The sequence below is a fragment of the Ambystoma mexicanum genome, chromosome 6q (genome assembly GCF_040938575.1).
Source record: "Ambystoma mexicanum isolate Mex_15411 chromosome 6q, UKY_AmexF1_1, whole genome shotgun sequence".
Taxonomy (NCBI): Eukaryota; Metazoa; Chordata; class Amphibia; order Caudata; family Ambystomatidae; genus Ambystoma; species Ambystoma mexicanum.
In genome coordinates this window covers 1,396,204,082-1,396,223,810 of record NC_090937.1, presented here as the reverse complement: position 1 = coordinate 1,396,223,810, position 19,729 = coordinate 1,396,204,082, and the positions used below count along the sequence as shown (strand labels likewise).

General features: G+C 51.9%; 1 protein-coding gene across 2 annotated transcripts in view; it reads right to left on the bottom strand.

The window, feature by feature from the left end:
* The window catches only part of LRPAP1 (LDL receptor related protein associated protein 1), a 109,506-nt gene that overhangs the window by 28,582 nt on the left and 61,195 nt on the right, over window positions 1–19,729 (bottom strand). Inside the window, exon 5 of one of the 2 annotated variants that reach the window (XM_069632034.1) lies at window positions 11,868–12,023. The exons of the other annotated variant lie outside the window; for it this stretch is intronic. Within the exon in view, the coding sequence (XP_069488135.1) occupies window positions 11,868–12,023 (156 nt within the window). The remainder of the gene's footprint in view (window positions 1–11,867; window positions 12,024–19,729) is intronic. 2 annotated transcript variants of the gene reach the window in all.

The window sequence follows — 19,729 nt, the reverse complement described above, 5'->3', positions numbered from 1 at the left end:
ACCTCTGAGATCCAGAAGTTTCTGAACCTCGGCTTTTAGGGAAGACGACCCCAACTGCTGGAAAGGAGGGTTGAAGGGTGGGGTAGGGGGCAAGGGTAAGCGGAAGCCGACCCGAGCGACTGACAAGACCCACCTGTCCTCGGTGATGGTCTGCCACGCCTCCCAATGAGACGCAATTCGTCCTCCCACTGGGGTCTCGTGCGAGCGCAGAGAACCCTTATTTTGCAAGCTTATCAGTGGTGTTACCACCTGAACCTGAGGAGGCTGAGGAATGGGAGAAAAACCAAGTCCGTTGCTGCCTCTGGTGGTTATTACCCAAAGGGGTATCCACTCTACAAGATTTCCGGTCTAGAAACCCTCTAAACCCAGAAGAGGCTGGCTTTGCGACAACGGTCTCTGGGTCTTAAAAGGAGTTTTAACCAGGACGGACGAGGATTTGGCTGTCTGGGTGCGGTACTTCGTTTTGGTCAGCTCCACATCTGTTGTAGAATGGAAAAGCTCCTTACAATCAAACGGATGGTCCAACACCTTGTCCTGCACCTCCTTTGAGAATTTGGTGGCATTCAACCACGCCCATCGGGAGATATCAACTCCCAGCATAAGGCCCCCGAGCCGAAGTGTCTACGTGATGAGCCGCGACCTCCAGCAGATCCTGGGCCAAGACCCTTTCATCGGACAGTTACGTCCGAAAGTCTTTCAGCTTCTCGACTGGAATTAACTCCTCGAACTCCGACAGACTTTTCCACATAGCCATATTTGCCCCCGCTAACACCAGTTCTGCATTGGCCTGCCAGAGCTGCAAGGCCAAGTTAGCGAAAATCTTCCTCCCAAGGGAGTCGAAGAGCTCGTCCTCCTTCCCCAGAACCTGAGTAGCCATCGCAGAAGAGGATGCTGCAGGCCTGGACTGTAAAGTGGCCGCAGCCACCACTGTGGAGGAGGGGGCAGACAAGACGACAGGGCCACCTCTTCCGAAGAATGCAGCCTGTATCGCGCGTCAATTTTCTTATTGACGAAAAGTCCAGAGTGTGGCTTTTCCCAGACCCTACGGACCTTGGACAAAACATCCTTCTGCAAGAACAGGCCGGTACGCTCCAAAGGAGACAGGGTGAACACCCCAGAAATCACACCCTCCTGCGGAGCGGGTGCCTCGGGCACCGGAATATCCAAAAAGCACATCATGTCCAGTACCCGGTCATGAAAAGCTATAATAGAGCGGGGCAGGTTCTCGTTGTCCTGATCGCCCTGCGTCTCATCCGACAGGTCAGGATCCTGCGGAACCGTGTCAGGCACTGTGCATAATGGGGGGAATGGCGGAAGCGTCGAGGAAGGCACCCTAGGCAAGGGCGGTGCCAGAGGTGCAGGTGGGCATATCTCCCTAAAAAGACCCTTGAAATATTCCTTCATGGGGGTCGGTACGCATCAGCATCTGAAATTTGCCCCAAAAAAAGCATCCTCTGGAGAGAGTTTGAGCTGCCGGATGGGGCCTCTCATGAGGAGGATAATTCCAGGGACGCAAAGGGGAGGGTTGCCACAAAGGCCCATCCCCCGAAGTGTCCACAAAAATCAAAAGGTGCCGACAACCACAGGCAACAAAACATTGTGTGGAAGGGGCATCCGAGTGTGCCAGTCAGAAACTGAGCGAAACGGATGCGCACAAGGAATTTTATGTTCACCCACAGAGCCAAGCTCCACCCCTGAGGCTGATGGCGTAGTTGTAGGGGAAGCACCCAAAATGCCTGCTGTTGTTGTGGCGGGAACGGCCGCCATTTTGCCATCACCTGAGGGTAACTGCGGCACGTGAGGAACTGAGGCAGGGGTCCCCGTTGATGGATCCGAGGTCTTAACTTTAGCCTTTACGTAAGGATCCTCGACCGAGCCGGTACTATGAGGCCTGGAATGTTTCTGCGACATACCAATAGCCAAATTAGCCTTCTCAGGAAGGCCCTTGGTACTGCCGGCAAAGGAAGAACTTTCCTTCTTTGCTCCCTCAACAGTTCTGATGTCGCCACAAGAGCGGAATGGTGAGAAACAACACCGATAAGGCCTTGACAGGCATCTCAGAAATGTCAGTAACTTTAGCCTCTGTGCGAGGGACTTCGGACCCAGGTCCGGTAACAGCCTTACAAACGTAGGCCTCGAACATCCGTTTGATAACATGGTAACACCAAGCCCAACCAAGGCCTTGGGGCGCACCCCGGTATTTTTGAGGGAAGCAGATAAAGAGGCCTCAGAGCTAGCTCCGGTACCCCAAGACTCAGTAGAACTGGGTCTACAAGCAGCCCCCATAGGAGGGGCCTCGAAGTGTACTCCGGTATCCACAGGCCCCTTACGGAGAGCCTCAGAGAAAACTCTGGTACAATTATTAGGCCTAGAAGGCACCTCGGGGCAATCCCCGGTTACAGAGCGGCTAACGCTCCTCCCAGCTCGGGAAGAGCCCGGAAAGTTATCTCCCGGCCGGGGTGCTCTAAAAAGTAAAGAACTTACCGGGTGTTTCTTCTTTTCATCAATAAAAGCTCGAAAATGCAGAGGAGTACGTCGAAACACCTCCTCCCGGCGCTCCAACCGACATTGAAGTGCCCGGACCGGAAGGGAATCACAGTAAAAAACAGGAGTCCCAACGGTGGTCCAGGCCCAAACACTCGAAACAAAGGATGGGGGTCCGCCCTCGCGAAGCGTCAGTGACACGATGTACAATCTGGAAAGTCTAGTTTGAACGACAGACTAGTACACAATCGCTAGCGGGAGCCAGAGACGGGGAAAAAAAGGGAAGAAAATCTTCTGCTGATGCAAGTGCGTCCAGTCCCGAACGAGCGGAGAAAAGGACTGATGGGCGATGCGGAGCTGAGATGGGCGGGGTTACGGCCGCGTGCAGAAAGAAAGGAAGGACTAAATATTTTTGCAACATTTTTGGATGCTTTTTACGAAGTGCTCCGGTCCCGTCCCACAGGGAGGAGGAATGTCCCATAAGTATGGAGGAAAGGGGACAGGACGTAGGAGTATACAGGAATGCCGGGTGAAAGTCTATGCCTGGCTAGTGGGGACTGTGTGGTTCTCCCACTGCGGCATGGACCATCCGGGGATAGGTTTCCAGGTGGATGTATGAGATTGCTTCGAAAATATTTCACCTAATGGAGATTTCACTGAATCCATTTCACCGAAATTAACTATTTACTATTTCTACTTTCTTTTTTTTTTATTATGCGGGGGGGTGGGCAGACTCCCTGCAGTCCAAACTCAACCATCCTTACCCCAATTTATACCCTTACCCCACACCCCCTATTATACATTAAACATACCACTTTTACCATTTTCGGTGAAATGCTTAATTATTATTTTTATTAAATCGATTTGGTGAAGTCTCATTAGGTGAAATGGTATTCGAAGAAGTCTACGGTAACGTTTCCAGGCACCTTTGACTTGTAATTGATGTCAGTATGGTGAGCAGGGAGCTGCTTTAGAAGAGCATGGAACTTTTAATCCACTATTGCTGAAAAATGTAATTCTTATACAGAAGCAGTGGCTATCGGTATTTGGGCTTCTTGAGTGGTAGGAACAAACACTGCTAGCGATAGGTAATGTGCAGAAGGAAACCGCACAGAGGCAAGGCCATAACCGGATCTGATCTCCCAAACAGCTAGTGGCCTACTCTTGGCAAGCATCCCCAACATGACCTTTGATATGGGAAAAGGAAGAAAGAACAATGACCAAAGAATGAGGGCATGTTGGTTTGAAGAGGGTGTAAGCTCTAAACAACAAAATACCCTACACTGATAGAGAAAGAGGGGTATACCTAGTACCAAAAGTGCATGCAATTACCAAATCGGGCATCACAATCTAGTATTGTATTGCCACAGTGCAGCCCATAGCACTTGTAGCATAATAAAAAGTCAAACAAGCAAAGATGTGTTCTTCACTTTCCCGAAGAAACTGACAGAGTTGGGCTGGTAAAAGTGTTTGCCATGTGGCTTCAAACTCTGTACTAAACACGTGGTATAGAAAAGTGTGACTGCACATACTTATTCTAAGACGTGTGTGGATTCAGAATGTAACAATTCCAGATTGGTTTTTGATCTCCAGAGAACAAACCGGGACAGCCTTGAGTCAATCTAACAGACTGGTTACTCAGAATACTAACCAGCAGGCCAACGTGAACCATCACAAAGCGTGTATCTGCCTTTAGAAGGTTCCTGCTCCTGATTGGAGCAATTTCCTGCTGTGCAAAGTTAGGTTATCTGCCTTATTCAATGCAGTGAAACTCTTTAAAGTCATAGCCTGTTACCACATTCACAGCACACAAAGAATCAAGTGAGAAACCTCACATACCACTAACCTAGGTAAACAATGATGTGCATCCAATGCCATGTCATTGCACGTTTGTATCCATAAATCCAGAGCCTTTTCTTTTTTGCGAGGGGTGTCTACAAGAAACCCTGCCAAGCTTGTTTGTGGGCAGACTGGGAAGCGCCGACATGCCCAGTTTGAAGTCTACACATTCTTTCTAGTATGAAGGTAACTTGCCATCTTAGCCTACTTCGACGCCTACCAGAAGAATTCACTTGTGGCACTGCCTATCCTTCTGAAAATTGACTTTGGAAAAGATTGGTAGAACGTTTCACAATTTTTATAGAATTGCAAGGACTTGTAATATGGTTTGACCATGGACTATTCATTGAAATGTGCAATATTATTTAGAAAATAAGATGTTTTTTAAACTCCGGATTGTTGCTTAACTTGTCCAGCACCACCGCTCAGTCCACGTTACCAATTTGAAACAGATGTTTTTACAAGGCTAACTGCTGTCTTGCTCGGGTCTTGTGAAGTATCTAAAGCCTTCACCAAGCATTTTACTCTGATATATTAGCAGATGTACCTGTAATTCGCAAGGTAATTCCTACTAGTTTGAAGTTTATCTAATGAACTGAACCAATGCTTGTTTGTACCAAATAGTGCTAGTCTTTCCTGTAGAATATAGTGTGAACAAACAGACTGTTTCCAACTCTGGAGCAACCACATTAAGCGGACCATGAGAAAAGCATGAATACCGTAACTTGGTTCCAGCTACTTGAGTTGTAGCGTTGAGAATGCGCAGCAACATTATTGGTGTCCCGATCTACAGCCGAGGCAGCAGCAACCTCATAAGTGCCATATGTGCACAGCTGAAGCATGTAAGCTTCGTCCTGCGATGGCATACATCAACTTCCGTGGGAAATTAAGTATAAGTAATTATCATGAGAGATTTGTCATGATGTGATAGACAACGCCATTGTGGACACTACTGAAGACACATGCACCTTTTCCGTTAACCCGCATTACTACAAAAGCACTGTATTGTGTCACCTATATGACTTCAAAAGCGAGTGTCGCTAATGTCAGCTAGAATGCAGATAGCGTGAAAAGTTTAGGAACAATGAACGAAGAACTACGGTGCAAAGGGGCATATGGCAGGGCTAAACAAAGCAGACCGAAAAAAAAAAGAAGATTCGTAAAATATATATGTTATACTTGTCTACACCATGGACCTACATGCCACATCTCAAGTTTGTAGCCCGTAGGGAAGTAAGCAGAACATTTCGGATAGACATACATCCAAGCATTGCAGGCCGCAAAAGTTAGAAAAATGTATATTCATTGTCTACACCATGGAACCTACCTACATGCCAAATCCGTGGTTTGTAGCATGCTGGGATGTATGCTGAAAAACACACACACACACACACACACACACACACACACACACACACACACACACACCCCCCCCACCCCGCCAACCCCACCCCCCCCGCTCCCCCCCACCCCCACCCCCCCTCCTCCAGCAGGGGTCTGGCATGGATTCACATGCTCATGAATAAAGAATACATAGCAGTACACACATGCACAACCACGGGAGGTGGCAAAGGCTCAACATTAAGCATCTTACCTCCTCACCAGGCTCACCTCAGGCAAACAGGTTGCGCAGCACTGCTTGGCCGACCCTGGACTCCTCCCTGGAATCCCGGTCGACGCAGTAGAATTTCGTGAAGGTGTGCGTCGACCTCCACGTAGCAGCCCTGCATATGTCCAGCAGGGGCACACCAGATAGGAACGCCGTGGTAGCTGCGATCGCTCTGGTGGAATGGGCTCTCGGACGGCCAGGCAGCGGTCGGTTTGCCAACCGATGACAGTACATGATACAGCCGGAGTGCCATCTGGAAATGGAAGCCTTCGAGAGAGCCTTCCCCTGATTGACAAGTCCAAAGTTCACAAAGAGTTGTGACGTCTTCCGAAAACACTTTGTGCGGTCCACGTAGAACTTCAGCGCTCTAGCCACATCCAGCGAGTGCAAAGTCCTCTCAGCCGGTGGCGAAGGGAAGAACACAGGCAACACCAATGGTTCGTTGAGATGGAAGTCTGACGGTACCTTGGGCATGAAGGAGGGGTGCGTCCTGAGCACTACCCTCGTGTCGTGAAAAGTCAAGCACGGGGCCTTGCAGGAAAGGGCCTGGATCTCTCCCACTCGTCGTGCGGATATGATGGCCACAAGAAACGCTGTTTTCCACGACAGAAATTTCAACGGAGCCGAGTGCAGAGGCTCGAACGGAGGTCCCATGAGCTTGGTCAGCACCACGTTGAGCTCCCACGCCGGGGCCGGAGCCTTCACCGGCGGGAACAATCTGAACAGTCCCTTCATGAACTCTTTCACCAGACGATGAGACCACAAGGACGTCCGCCCCGTGGTTCTGGTGTATCGGGAGATCGCAGCAAGATGAATCTTGATGGACGCGTGTGCCAGTCCAGCTTTGGCCAGCGTCAGCAGGTACGGCAGTACTTGGGGAGCCGTAATCCGTAGAGGGTTAATCTTCTGTGCGTGGCACCAGACAGAGAACCTCTTCCATTTGTGTCCGTAGCATTTAAGGGTCGAGGACGCCCTGGCCTTTGCAAGAACCTCTCTGCAGTCGGCCGGTATGTCGTATCCTCCAAACTCTAGCGCTGCAGGAGCCAGGCCTGCAAGTTCAGCGATTTTGGGTCGTGGTGGAGGATGGCGCCTCCTTCCCTGGAGAGTAGATCCGCGTCCACCAGCAGCTTGATCGGCGGGGACGCTGACAAGTCCAGAAGGTCCGGGAACCATATCTGCCTCGGCCACGCAGGTGCGACGAGGATCATCCTGCACCGTGACCTCTTGAGCTGGTTGACGAGCCGGATTAGCAGTGGCAAAGGAGGGAACGCGTAGAGGAACAGGCCCTCCCAGGGGAACGAGAAAGCATCGCCCATGCTCCTCGTCTGGGGAAACCTGCTGGCGAACCTCCGGCACTTGGAGTTCGTCGCCGTTGCGAACAGGTCGATCTGGGGTGTGCCCCACCGTCGGAAGAGCCGATCCACTAGATCCTGCCGTAGCTCCCACTCGTGGCACGAGCGCAGCTCCCTGCTGAGTGAGTCGGCGATGGTGTTTTTTATCCCTGCCAGATGAAACAGCACCAGAAATATCCTTTGGGCGACGGCCCAATGCCACAGGTCCTGCGCCTCCTTGGACAGTGCTGGGGACCTGGTTTCACCCTGTTTCCTGATGTAAAACATGGTGGTGGTGTTGTCGGTGAAGATCCTCACCCCCTTGCCCTTGAGGGACGGAAGGAAGGACCTGAGGGCCCAAAACACTGCACGGAGCTCCAGGACGTTGATATGTAGGGATTTCTCCGTCGGGAGCCAAAGGCCTCTTGCGTGCAGATTTTCGGTGTGCGCTCCCCACCCTTCCAGGGAGGCATCCGTGGTCACTGTCTCCTGGTGGGCTGGGGTCTGGAAGTCCATGCCCGCCGTCAGATGCGCGCGGGTGCCCCACCACCGGATCGCTCGTCGGAAACTCTCGTCGAGTGTGATCCTTTACTCGAAGCTGCCCGTCGTTTGGATCCAGCGCGCGTCCAGGAACTCCTGCAACGGGCGCCTCCGGAGCCTGCACATGGGAATGAGGTAGATGCAGGAAGACATCATTCCGAGGAGGGACTTGATGGACCTCACCTTGGCCGCGTCGGCCACCAACATCCGCTGCACCTTGCCCAGGATGGTCCTGGTCCTCTCCTCCGACGGGGAGGCCAAAAGGGACACTGTGTTGAGCCTCGCTCCCAGAAACAGAGCGTCTTGAGCGGGTACCAGGTGGGATTTGGCGTAGTTCACGGAGAATCCCAGGTCCGTGAGAAGTTGGACGGTCCTTGCCGTGTGAACCATGGCGAGCTCCCTCGTCCTGGCTCGGATGAGCCAGTCGTCCAGGTAGGGGTAGACGTGGACCCCCTCGCGGCGCAGCTGCGCCGCCACCGGTGCGAGGCACTTGGTGAATACCCTGGGTGCCGACCGTAGTCCGAAGGGGAGGGCTTTGAACTGGTAATGACGCCCTTGGACCACAAACCTGAGGAATTTTCGGTGCCCCTTTAGGATGGGAATATGGAAGTAGGCATCCTCCAAATCCAACGACGACAGGAAGTCTCCTTCCTCCAGCTGACCCAGGACGTGCTGGAGGGTGACCATCCGGAACTTCTGCGCCTTGATGAACTTGTTCAGACGTCGCAGGTCCAGGATGGGGCGCCATCCCCCCCGTCTTCTTCTTCACGAGGAAGTATCTCGAGTAAACTCCAGAGCCCCGAAGCCTCTTTGGGACGAGTTCGATGGCGCCCTTCCTGAGCATCGCCTTTACCTCCAGGAGAAGTTGAGGGACGTGAAGTTCTTTCCTGGCCACGGGGGGGGGACGTGCGGACACCTTCTTTGAAACTCGAGCGCGTGGCCCCGGGCCAAGGCGTCCAGCACCCAACGGTCGGTGGAGATGGACTCCCACACGCTGACGAAGCTCGCCAGCCGGCCTCCCACCGGGGTGCTTCGGTGGGGACCCGACCCCACGGCCGGTTCAATCCTGCTTCGACGAGGCTTTGCCGCCTAGACCTCCTTGGCGACGACGGCGGGGTCCGCTAGACTTGCCTCGTCCTCTGTAGGCCTCCTGAGACGACGAGCGGGCCGCTCTACGGTAGGTGGAGAAACCGCCGCCGGAACCTTGGGAGGCGCCCTTGCCTCCGCTGCTCCGAAAGGGCATCCGTCGTTGTTGCAGAACTCCAAGGGCCCGGGCCGTCTCAGTGTCCGCTTTAATGGCCTGAAGGGAATCGTCCACTGTTTTCCCAAACAGGTTGTTCCCATCGAAGGGCATGTCCAGGACTCTGGTCTGAACGTCTTGACGGAAGTCCGTAGCCTTGAGCCATCCACGCCGCCTAAGGCAAACGCTGTTGCCCAACTGGCGGAACCCAGTGTCGGCGATGTCCGTCGCAACGGTAATGGCATGGTCCGAAGCCACCTCACCTTCCTGCAGGATCTCCAGGGCCTCTGCCCTCTTGTCGTCCGGCAGGAAGTCCAGCAGGGGAGCCAGTTTGTACCAGAGCTCCCTGTCGTAGCGGGCCACGATAGCCAAGGCGTTGGCCGCTTTAATCGTCGTCGCTGCAGACGAGATGACTCTGCGTCCCATAGCGTCCAATTTCTTTCCCTCGCCGTCCGGTGGGGAAGTCGATGTGGAGGCCGCACCCCCCCGCTTTCTTCCTGGCCGCCGCGGAGACGACGGAGTCCGGGGTAGGCTGCGCCCGGAGGCACAGGGGGGCCGTGTCCGGGACCCGGTACTTCTTCTTGTACCGGTCTCTTCTAGCTGGCGTCGTGGAAGGGTTCTTGTGGAGGGTGAGGCCCTCATCCCAAATGTCGTCCAATAGAGGCAATGCGAGGACCGTCTTCCTCTTGGCCTCGCGCCGTTGATAAAGGAATCCTTCCTTTTTCTTCTCCTCAGGGCAGAGTTGGAAAAGCTCGGATGCCCTGGCGATCATGGAGTGGAACGATCCAATCTCGTCGGGCGGAGAAGCCCTGGTGGGAGGTGACGACGGCAGATCCTCGTCGTATACCTCGTCGTCCGTACCCGTCGCTGCCGTGTCAGTCCCCGTATCATCCCCTCGGGTGGACGGGGAGGAGGGCTGGACGGGGCGCGACGGCTGAAAAGGAGGTGGAGGGTGGATCCTTCTTTTCTTGGTAGGGGGAACACCAGAAGGTCCCGGTTCTGGGTCCCCCGACGGGAGAGGTTCCTCCGTCGGCAACGGTAGTCTCGTCCTTATCTCTGAGCATAAGGACTGTATAGCCAACAAAATGGCCGCCGAGTTGTCTTGCGGCGCTGGCAGAGGGGAATCCGACGGGCGATCAGGGGCCCCGTCGGTACCCTCGACGATGCCGTTGTCACCTGCGTCGGGATCCATCCCGACGGGCCGGTCTTCTTCCACGCCGAGGCCGTGGCTTAAGACCTCGACCAGCTCCTCCTCCGAGGTTGAAGCCGAATCTACGACGACGCCCTGCCCCCTCTTTTTCTTCCCCACGGGGGATTTCACGGGGGTCCCATCGATGGGCACAAAAGAGGATTCCCTCCGAGGTGGCAGGGAGACTCTGAGCCCCGAAGTCGCCACCAATGGTGTAGCCTCCACAGGCTGAGCCAGGGCCGCCGCAACAGTTTCGATAGAGGGCTTGGCCAGATGGATTAAGGCCTTCACCACCTTAGGTGCGCTCACCGCCTTATCCTTGAGGGGGGGGGGGGGACACTGCCTCGCTCCCCCTCCGCCTTCGAGCTCGAATGGGGCCTCTCCAGGAGCTTCGCCGGGTGCTCGGCCTTCCTCTTACCCGACCCAGAGCGTTGGCTCGTGGTTGATGGTACCGGGGAGGGTGCGCCCTGCCTGGCGCCCGTAGAGCCCGACCGTTCGGCGCTCCCGGTGCCAGCGGACTCGCGGTGCTTGGCCTTATGTTGGACCCCCGTCGCCGGGGCGTCCTCAAAGGTCTTAGAAGACCGCTCGGATTTCTTCCTCTTCTTCTCGCCGGACGGGCTCTTCCCTTCTAGCCAGTTGGCAAGACGTTGATGGCGGTCCTTCATGGTCCGCTCCGACATGTTGCCGCAAAACGCACAGTCCTTCTCCACGTGCGTCTTGTCCTCATGTAGGCAGTAAAGACAAAAAGAGTGTTCGTCCTCCTTGAAGACGTTCTGCAGCTGGCATCCAGGGCAGACCCTGAACAGCTTTCCGGGTGTCGAGCTTCCCTTCTCCTGGGCCATGACCGGGCCTGAGAAACTTCTGGAGTCCTCCAAAAGCGTAGCTCGACGAAATCTTCACCCTTGAGGGGCGCAGACGAATCCGACACGGGTCCCCGTTGATCGGATGGAGAGTAGGTGGAGCTTGAGGCTCTTTTGACCGAAAAAATGAAGTTTTTGAAAAAAAACGTGAAAAAAATAGCACTAACGCTCGAGAGCAATAGCACGAGGATCCCAACACATGAACGTGCGGTAAAAATCTGAAGATGGCTGCCAGAGGCGGGGCTTAGGTAGAGGGCAGTCATTGGCTGTGGTCAGTATGACGCAGAGATCAGTGATTGGTTATTACTACGAAAGACAGATCAGAAACGAAACTGATACTGGTTTTTTCTTTACCGAGGATTCCCAGCCTGACGACGGGGAATATTCATGAGCATGTGAATCCATGCCAGACCCCATGCTGGAGAATAGAGAGATTTGGTGCATATGGAACAACGCAAACAGAGGCCTTTGCAATAGCAAAAGTGAAAAAGGAAAGCGATAAACGTCCTATTTAAGTACAGTGAAATGCAGAAAGGTTTTCAAGCAGGAAGCCACCTCGAGTCAGTGGAAGGAAACCAGTATCTTGTACACCAGCTTAGTTGCCAGGTAGAGATAATCACAAACAACCAGAGGCATCCTACAATCACCACCTCTTACTCCTACTCGCCCTCCACTACTTTCGGTTGAACACTCGCCAAATAATATTCCAGTCACTCACAGGAAATGTTGGTTGCCTGAAATTCGACAAGAATTTTTTTCAATATGTAATACCTACCAGTGGCAACTTCATATCCCTCGTGACTTAATTTTCGTATACGCTCAAACCCCTGGTTGATGCTTCGGAGTTTATCCTTCAGTTCTGCATGTTTACCATGCAACACTTCTTCTTTGACTTCATATTCAGATGGGCTTATGACATTTTTGTGAATTTCTACCCAAGAAAACAATTGCACAGGATTAGGAAAGGAAAAACAGGAAGGTCCTCACAATCCAGTAAACATATGCAGGAACACTCATTTAAAATATAGAGGGATGCTGTCTGCAAACTGAGTGAACAGTCACTGATCAACTTAGCAGACCTGTGTTTCCAGCTAAAAAGATATGCTTCTAAAATGACATTCCACAATTAATAAAAAATAGAATAAGGCACATAGGGCAGTCAAGGCGTACACACCGGAAAACGAGGGAGTAGTTTACAAGAGTAGCAAAATGCAGCAGCGTTTGCTAAACGCATGCTTTGCTGCTGACCAATGTGTGTGCACGCATGAGGGCACCGCTAGCATCTGCGCTTTCCATTGATCTAAGGTAACATACCTTCTTCAGCAATTGAATTAATTTCAGAAGGTAACCCCTTGACGTGAATTCTACATTTGGGAATTTCAACCTCCTGCCCCTGAGTAATAACCTTCATTCAAAGTCTAGGATTATGACATTTTTAAAAACCAAAAAGGGCTACTCATTTGTCAGCATAACTTCTCTGGGGGCTCTGTTCAGAGGAGAAATGTCAAACATTTCAAAACGTACAAATTTAGCTTTATTCAGTAGTCACATAAATAGAAAGACTGGTGCGATTCTGAGTTTGTTGCGTCCCCTATCCTTTACATATTTTACCATGCTTCTCTTTCCGGCTTTTCCTTTAATGCTGAGAGGAAAAGGCCTGCTTCAGGATCTTTAAACGTGCACATTATTAACAAATCTATTAATTGAAGCTCAGCCACTGCCTCTGTTCTGAATGAGTTGCAAGAATACCTAGGTAGAGGATTTTTAAGCAATATGACCCGAGCGGCGGGGGCATTACCGACACAGGTAATGCCCCGGGGCTTTCGTTAAGGCCCTCGCTTTGCTCGGTCATATTGCTATTAGTATCCCGGCCCGCAATATTTGCATGACCGGGGTACTAAAAGCAATTTTTTTCTGTCCCGAAATGTTGCAGTGTTTCGGGACAGAAAAAAACAACCAAGAAAATGCCCGCCGCCATGGAAACGGAAAACTGAGTCCGTTTTCCCTTTCCATGACGGTCATCGGGAGCGGACGCGCTGGGAACACGTGTTCCCAGCGCGTCCGCTCCCAAAAAAGGATCAAGAAAAAGGTAAGTGGGTTGGGAGGGAAAAAATAAATAAATAAAATAAAGTGTACCTGCGTCCCCAGCAGGGGACGAGGAAAGCCCCCAGCCGTGTGGAGATGCGGAGCGGGGATGGCCCCGCTCCGAGTCTCCACACGGCTGGAGACTTCCCTCGTCCCCCGCCGGGGATGCAGAAACAAGAGGGTAAGTTGGGGCCGGGGGAGGGGGAGATGGGGGTGGGACGAGAGGGAGGAGAGGGAAGGATTCCCGGCCGGGTATGGACCTGGCGGGAGCCAATCAGAATGCTCGTTTCATTCTGATTGTTTTTAATATTAGTACCCCGGCGAGAGACAATAAATTTAAACAAAACTATCTTAGGTAGATTGGAATACTGAAGTGTGATGCTGCACATAATGTGCTGTCCTTTGTTGACTCTACACTGTGCAAGTAGATCCAAGTGTATTGGTCTCAACCAAAAATGATAATGAGGCTCATCTTCCTGTGCATATAATGCAAGTCTTGGGTTAGCCATGCACGCTTGTATTTTGTAGCAGGGTGAAACGAAAGTCTGATACTGCAGGAAGGGAAGTTAACTTCTTTACTAAGTTCCAGTGACAAGGTACATACTTCAGTGCAAGGGTAAGTAGGAAGGTACACAGGCCTCCACTCTCACAGGCTGCTTCACTCCAACTGACATCCATGGAATGTACAGGGGCACTCGTACCACAACATTCCACAGGCATACATTCCATCAGGCATTCTCCAAGCAACCAAGGCAGGGAACATAAGACAACATCTCCCTCCTCAACAGGAACCACGATGAAGGACAAGCAAGAAGAACAAGGGCAATACAGAGTAATGCAACCAAAGTATAAACCAACAACATTGTGGCCACCTCCACTCCAAGTCAAATCCCACTCACTCCATTCTGAACAAGGAGACACTCCCACCTACCTCGTTCCTTCAACGACCTACAATGAAGCCAAGCAACCATACAAACCACTCAGTCGCAGGCCTAACACCAGACACTCAAACAAAGGAACCAGCCCTAACTCGCAACACACCACCATGCCACACAATTCCAAAACAGCACCTTCATTCATCCTGCTACCAACAACAACTACGGTGCACTGAAACACAACACACCCTTCATTTTCTACTATTCTAATACAGAACAAATGATAAAGGTTCAAAAAGGCACAGGCGCCCACAGCCGTGCACAAGCAGGTGGAAAGGACCACCCCCTAAAGGTACTGGCGCCCAACTCCCAAAGGCACGGGCAGGGGACCCCCCCCCAACCCCCCTCTGGTGCAGTGTCCAACACCCCAATATTTGTGGCAGAGCACCCCTAAAAACGAGTGCCGGGTTCCAAACCCCAATGCCAGGCATGGTGAAAGACCACTAAGTGCCAGGACTCCTACACCCTTGACGGCCCGTGGTCAGGTCAGGCTCATACAGCAGACACTGCACCACCACAGACAGGTCGAGCACCATAAGCGGAAACTGTGCTGCAAAGACACTTACAATATGAGCAGTCACAAACCCAAACCAGAGGTTGTCTAAGCCAACAGGATGGGTTCACAACACAATACATAAACATATACATCCATAACGGTCTCGCACACAAGCATTGGCAAAAAACAGCATTTAAGGCACAGCAAGTAAAAACCAAACCCTAATAAAGTTCATGCCCTGAGCTAATTAAGTCACACACCATTGATGGTCCTGTGGCGGCAAGACATGCATTACTTACCTTAAAAGCATTTCTGGTGATTGCATCTGCTTAGATTCACATGCTTTGCATATAGTCTGACATCCAGTGGTAACCGATGAGTATTGCATCTTGTCTTTCGAGTATCACATGCTGTGCATAGACTAGAGAGCAGCACCCAGAGTTGGAGGTGGGTTGTGAGAAGGAACAGTAGTGAAAAGATGTCTTGGTACTGCTTGTCCTGCCTGAGAATCAGACCTCGAATGAGTGTCTAGGCAATAGTGTTTTGTAAAGGTGTGTACAGAACTCCAGGTTCCCACTTTGCAAATGGACTCTAGGGGAACATTTGCAATTAATGCTATGGACACCCCAGTGCCCCGAGAAGAGTATGCTGTAGGCTTGAAAGGCAGTTCTCTCTTAGCAAGAGAGAAACAAAGTGTGATGCATTTGACAATCCACCTTGAGATAGCGGATTTAGAGACAGGATCCCCTTCTCTACCAGCTGCCACTGAAACAAAAACTTGGTTGGTCTTTCTCAGTGGTTTAGTTCTGTCCAGGTAAAACATGACTGCCCTACGCACATCTAATGTGTGTAGGCTTCTTACGGCCATGTTAGTAGGGTTCTGGAAGAAAGTAGGCAGTTCTATTGATTGGTTCACATGTAACTTGGAGATAAATGTAGGCGCAAAACGAGGGTGAGTGCGCAGAACCACCTTATCTCTGAACTGTAACAAAAGGAGAACTGAAAAGGCCTGTAGTTCACTGACCCTTTTTATAGAAGTGATAACCACTAAGAAGGCTGTCTTATAGGTAAGATCTTTGAGACTTGCCTTACGCATAGGCTCAAATGGAGGTTAATACCACATTCAGGTCCCATCTGGGAGCTGGATTTGAAATGGGGTGGGGTGAATCCCCTTTGATCCCTTCCATGAAAGCCTTAACTGGTATCTTCCACCATGACACCTTTTGTTTCGACGCAGTGTAGGCTGAGAGAGCTGCTAAGTGAACCTTAAGGGAATTAAAAACCAGGCCTAAGTCAAGCAAGGGAGTCAGGTACAATATAATGGGAGTAGGAGAGCAGTCAATAGAATTGACACCCTTGGTATTGCACCAGATAAAGCCTTTCCATTTACTGGAATAGCAATAGAGTGTTAGGTTTTCTTGCTTCCTTAATTATGTCCATGCCTCTCTGAGGAAGTTGCAGGTGTCCGAACTCTATGACCTCAGGAGCCAGGCTGTTAAATTCAATGTTTGCGGGCATGGGTATAGTGTCTCCCCTTTGTCCTGGGACAACATATTGTACGGGCAAGGTAGTTATGGAGACATCTCCATCAGATGAGCGAACCAGGGTTGGTGGGCCAACATGGGGGCCACCAATATCACAGTGACTGGTTCCAGGGGTATCTTGTTGATTACGGGAGTCGGGGGGGGGGGGGGGGGGGTAGAGGGGGAAAGCGTAAACAAATTTCCCTGACCATGTGATCCAGAGACTGTTCCCCTTGGAGCGGTTCTGGGGGTACCTGGAGGCGTAGTCTTGGCTTTAAGCGTTCTCCAGAGTTGCGAATAGGTCGATCTCTGGGAAGCCCCATTCTGCGAAAACGTTGGAGACAATGACTGCTTGTAATCGCCATTCATACTCCATGGTTAGTGGGAAATCTCTGCTGAGTACCTCTGCCAGAAGATTGAGTTCCCCTGGAACATGCAATAACAGTAACATTTTGTGTTTTGCAGTGCCCACTTCCAAATGTTCTGGGACAGTTTGGACAGCCCTGAAGTGTGAGTGCTCCCCTGTTTGTTCAGATAGTACATGGCTGTGGTGCTGTCTGTGAGGATCAGGACCGTCTTCCCCTGCAGTTGTGTCTGAAAGGCTTTCAGTGCTTTGAATACGGCTAACAATTCCAACAGGTTTATGTGGTTGGATGCTATGTCAGACAACCAAACTCTGTGCGCCGTCTGTTGAAGCAGGTGAGCTCCCCACCCTGTGAGAGAGGCCTCCAATGCGGGGGTGTCCCATTGTCCGCTCGCCTGACACCACTGGCTGTTGTGCCACTCCGCATTGGACGCATGCGGAACCAAATAAATTCATGACGCCATCATTCCCAACAGTTGCATAGCCTTGTATACCGTCATCTCTCAACTGGCAACATATTGAGGGATTTGAAACACTTGGTATAGGGGTAGATGTGACCCCCCCCCCCATCCCCATCGCCTGAGGAACGCTGCTACCATTAGCTTGGAGAAGACCCTCAGGGCAGAGTTCAATCCAAATGGCACGCCCCAAAACAAAGTGCGAGTCGGTAGCCACAAACCTCTTCTGTGCCCGGGATGAATTGGCACATGCATGAAAGTAAGCATCCTTGAGGTCCATAGACACCAACCAATCCTGAAGTTGAAGGGCCTTGTCCTTCCTGAGAAGTTTGTTCAGCCAACGCAAGTCAATGATGGGTCTCAATCCCCAGTCTTTCTTTGGGATCAAAAAATAAGGGGAATACCATCCCTTGTTCCTTTGCGCTTGTTCCTCTGTGCTACAGGCACCAGTTCGATAGCGCCTTTCTCCAGCAGGCTCAAGATTTCCTGCGCAGGGAGCAGATACGGAAGATTCAAAGAGAGTTTCCCCAGTGGATTGTCACAAGGTCACTGAACGAAGGGAAGGCAGTAGCCGTGGGCTATGGTATCCAGAACCCACGCATCTGAAGTAATGACACGCCATTCTTCGAGATGCTGAGACAGTCTGCCCCCAACCGGCAAACCATGGGACATGGCCTCATGACTGTTTGGAAGCAGCTGCGGCAGTGCCTGAATGCAAAGAGGCAGCTGCCTGAGCGGCTTTGGCACCACGATTTCCCCGACCACCACTGGTACGTTTTTGCTGGCCCCTTTGACTGGCGGCCCCTCTCGTTCTACCAAAGGAGGAGGAGGAGGAGTAGTAGTAACGAAAATAACCTCCCCTCCACTGCTGTCCCCTAGGACGAAAAGACAGAGGTTGAAGCACTGCAGTGCTTAAAGATTTCGCCGCAGCTTTTGTGATCTGCAACCTCTCAAGGCTCTCGTCAGCCTTGTTGCCTAACAATTGTGTGCCATCAAAGGGCATGTTCAAAAGACAGGCCTGCACATCCGGAGAAAGCCCAGACTTCCGCAACCACACAAATCTGCGTATAACGGTGCTCGCAGCCATGGACCGGCTAACACTGTCGACCGTATCCAAACCCGACTGAAGGGATTCACACATGGCATCCTTGCCGTCCTGCACAAGAGGAAGGAACCCATCCCTCCGACCCACCCCCTCGGGAATATGCTCAGCCGCTAAAGAAACAATTCCACATAGTGTGTGAAAACCTTTCCAAGGCACAAGTGGAGTTCCAAGCAGAAAATACCTTCCTGGCCCAAACATCGAAGCGCTTGTCGTCCCTATCCAGAGGGATAGTAGGGTAGTCCGCCTGCCTCGAGGAGGCCTCAACCACCAAACTCTCGGGAGTGGGCTGAGCAGATAAATAGCTGGGGTCGCTAACGGAAGGGCGGTATTTCTTGGTCAAAGACTTATTAACAGCCGGAAGAGATTCCTGGGCACTGCCAAGCAGTTGACATCCTTTTCTGTAAGGTAAGATGAAACGGCAAAATCGGGTCAGAGGACGGACCATGATCTAAGATGTCTGTTAGACCATCCGGCACAAACTCTTCAGGAGGACTGGACCAGCCCAGATACTCATGCCATGAGCCTGCTGCATCTGCATGAAGCCTCTGCATGAGCCCCAGGCTCAGGTCTACCAAATTCCACTTCCAGGGAAATGTCCAACCCACTGGCATCATGGAGGGTCTGCCTCAACTCCCCCAACTGACTTGTCTCCAGAAAAATGTGGACCTTCAAGTTCAGCAGGGTCCTCAAACTCAGACCTTTCCTCCTCTTCATAAGTGTCAGCCAAAGGGAGTTGAAACCCAGGTCTGGCGACAGAAGAGGGCCTGGAGTCCAACACTGGCCTCACGATATCTGGACACTCCAGGCAAACTTTGAGAAAATAAATCCCAGAAGGCACCGAAGGCTTCGACAACCTCGACTTTGTGGTCGCTGAAGGCTTTGGCGTCGACACAGGTGCTGACGCGCCGTGGGCTGGTACGATGGTAAAGCGTCGACATCCGAGTCGGACGGACAGAGCGCCGACTCAAGCCCTCAGTAGGTAACTACGGTCTCGCTAGGGACGAGGACCGAGACCTAGAGACAAGTCTCTTGCGACTCTTCGAATCCTTGCCCGTACGGGACCTCGAAGGCTCCTGATACAAGTTGCGTTGTGGACCCAATCCCAAAGGCGTGAGAGCCACAGTACGAGACCGATCCTGGCCGGCTTCGTGAGAAGGCGCGACCAGACCTGTGCCCTGCGATTGAAAAATCACTAACATAGATTCTTTAGTCGAGGACTTAGTCGGGCATGTAACCTTCCACGAGGCACCATCCTCCGAGGAGGATGGTGAAGGCGACCGGTGACAGCGTTTCCTAGAGTGCCGGGACGAGGAAGATGAGTAGTGGGAACCACTCCGGGACCGAGATCCCTGGGACTCTTTCTGACGCGGAGAGTCGCCCCGCGAGTCATCGGTGGTAACCCCCTGTAACGCTCACCTGATTCTCGCAGAGGCGCCGGTCTTGACTGGGCGACTACCGTATCTTCAAAGGTGATGTGTAGCACCCGGTTGGCTCTTTGGGCTGGACCTCTGTGCACTGTATGCCTGACGTGTAGAGTAAGATGTCTGCAGATAGAAAATATGGGGTTAATGAACTGGGGTTATTGGGGTGTCCCTATCTCTTTCCTCTTCTCCTCTCCTGTAGACCCCCAAAGGTTAACGCTCTCACCTTAGGTAAGTGAATGCCGAGCTC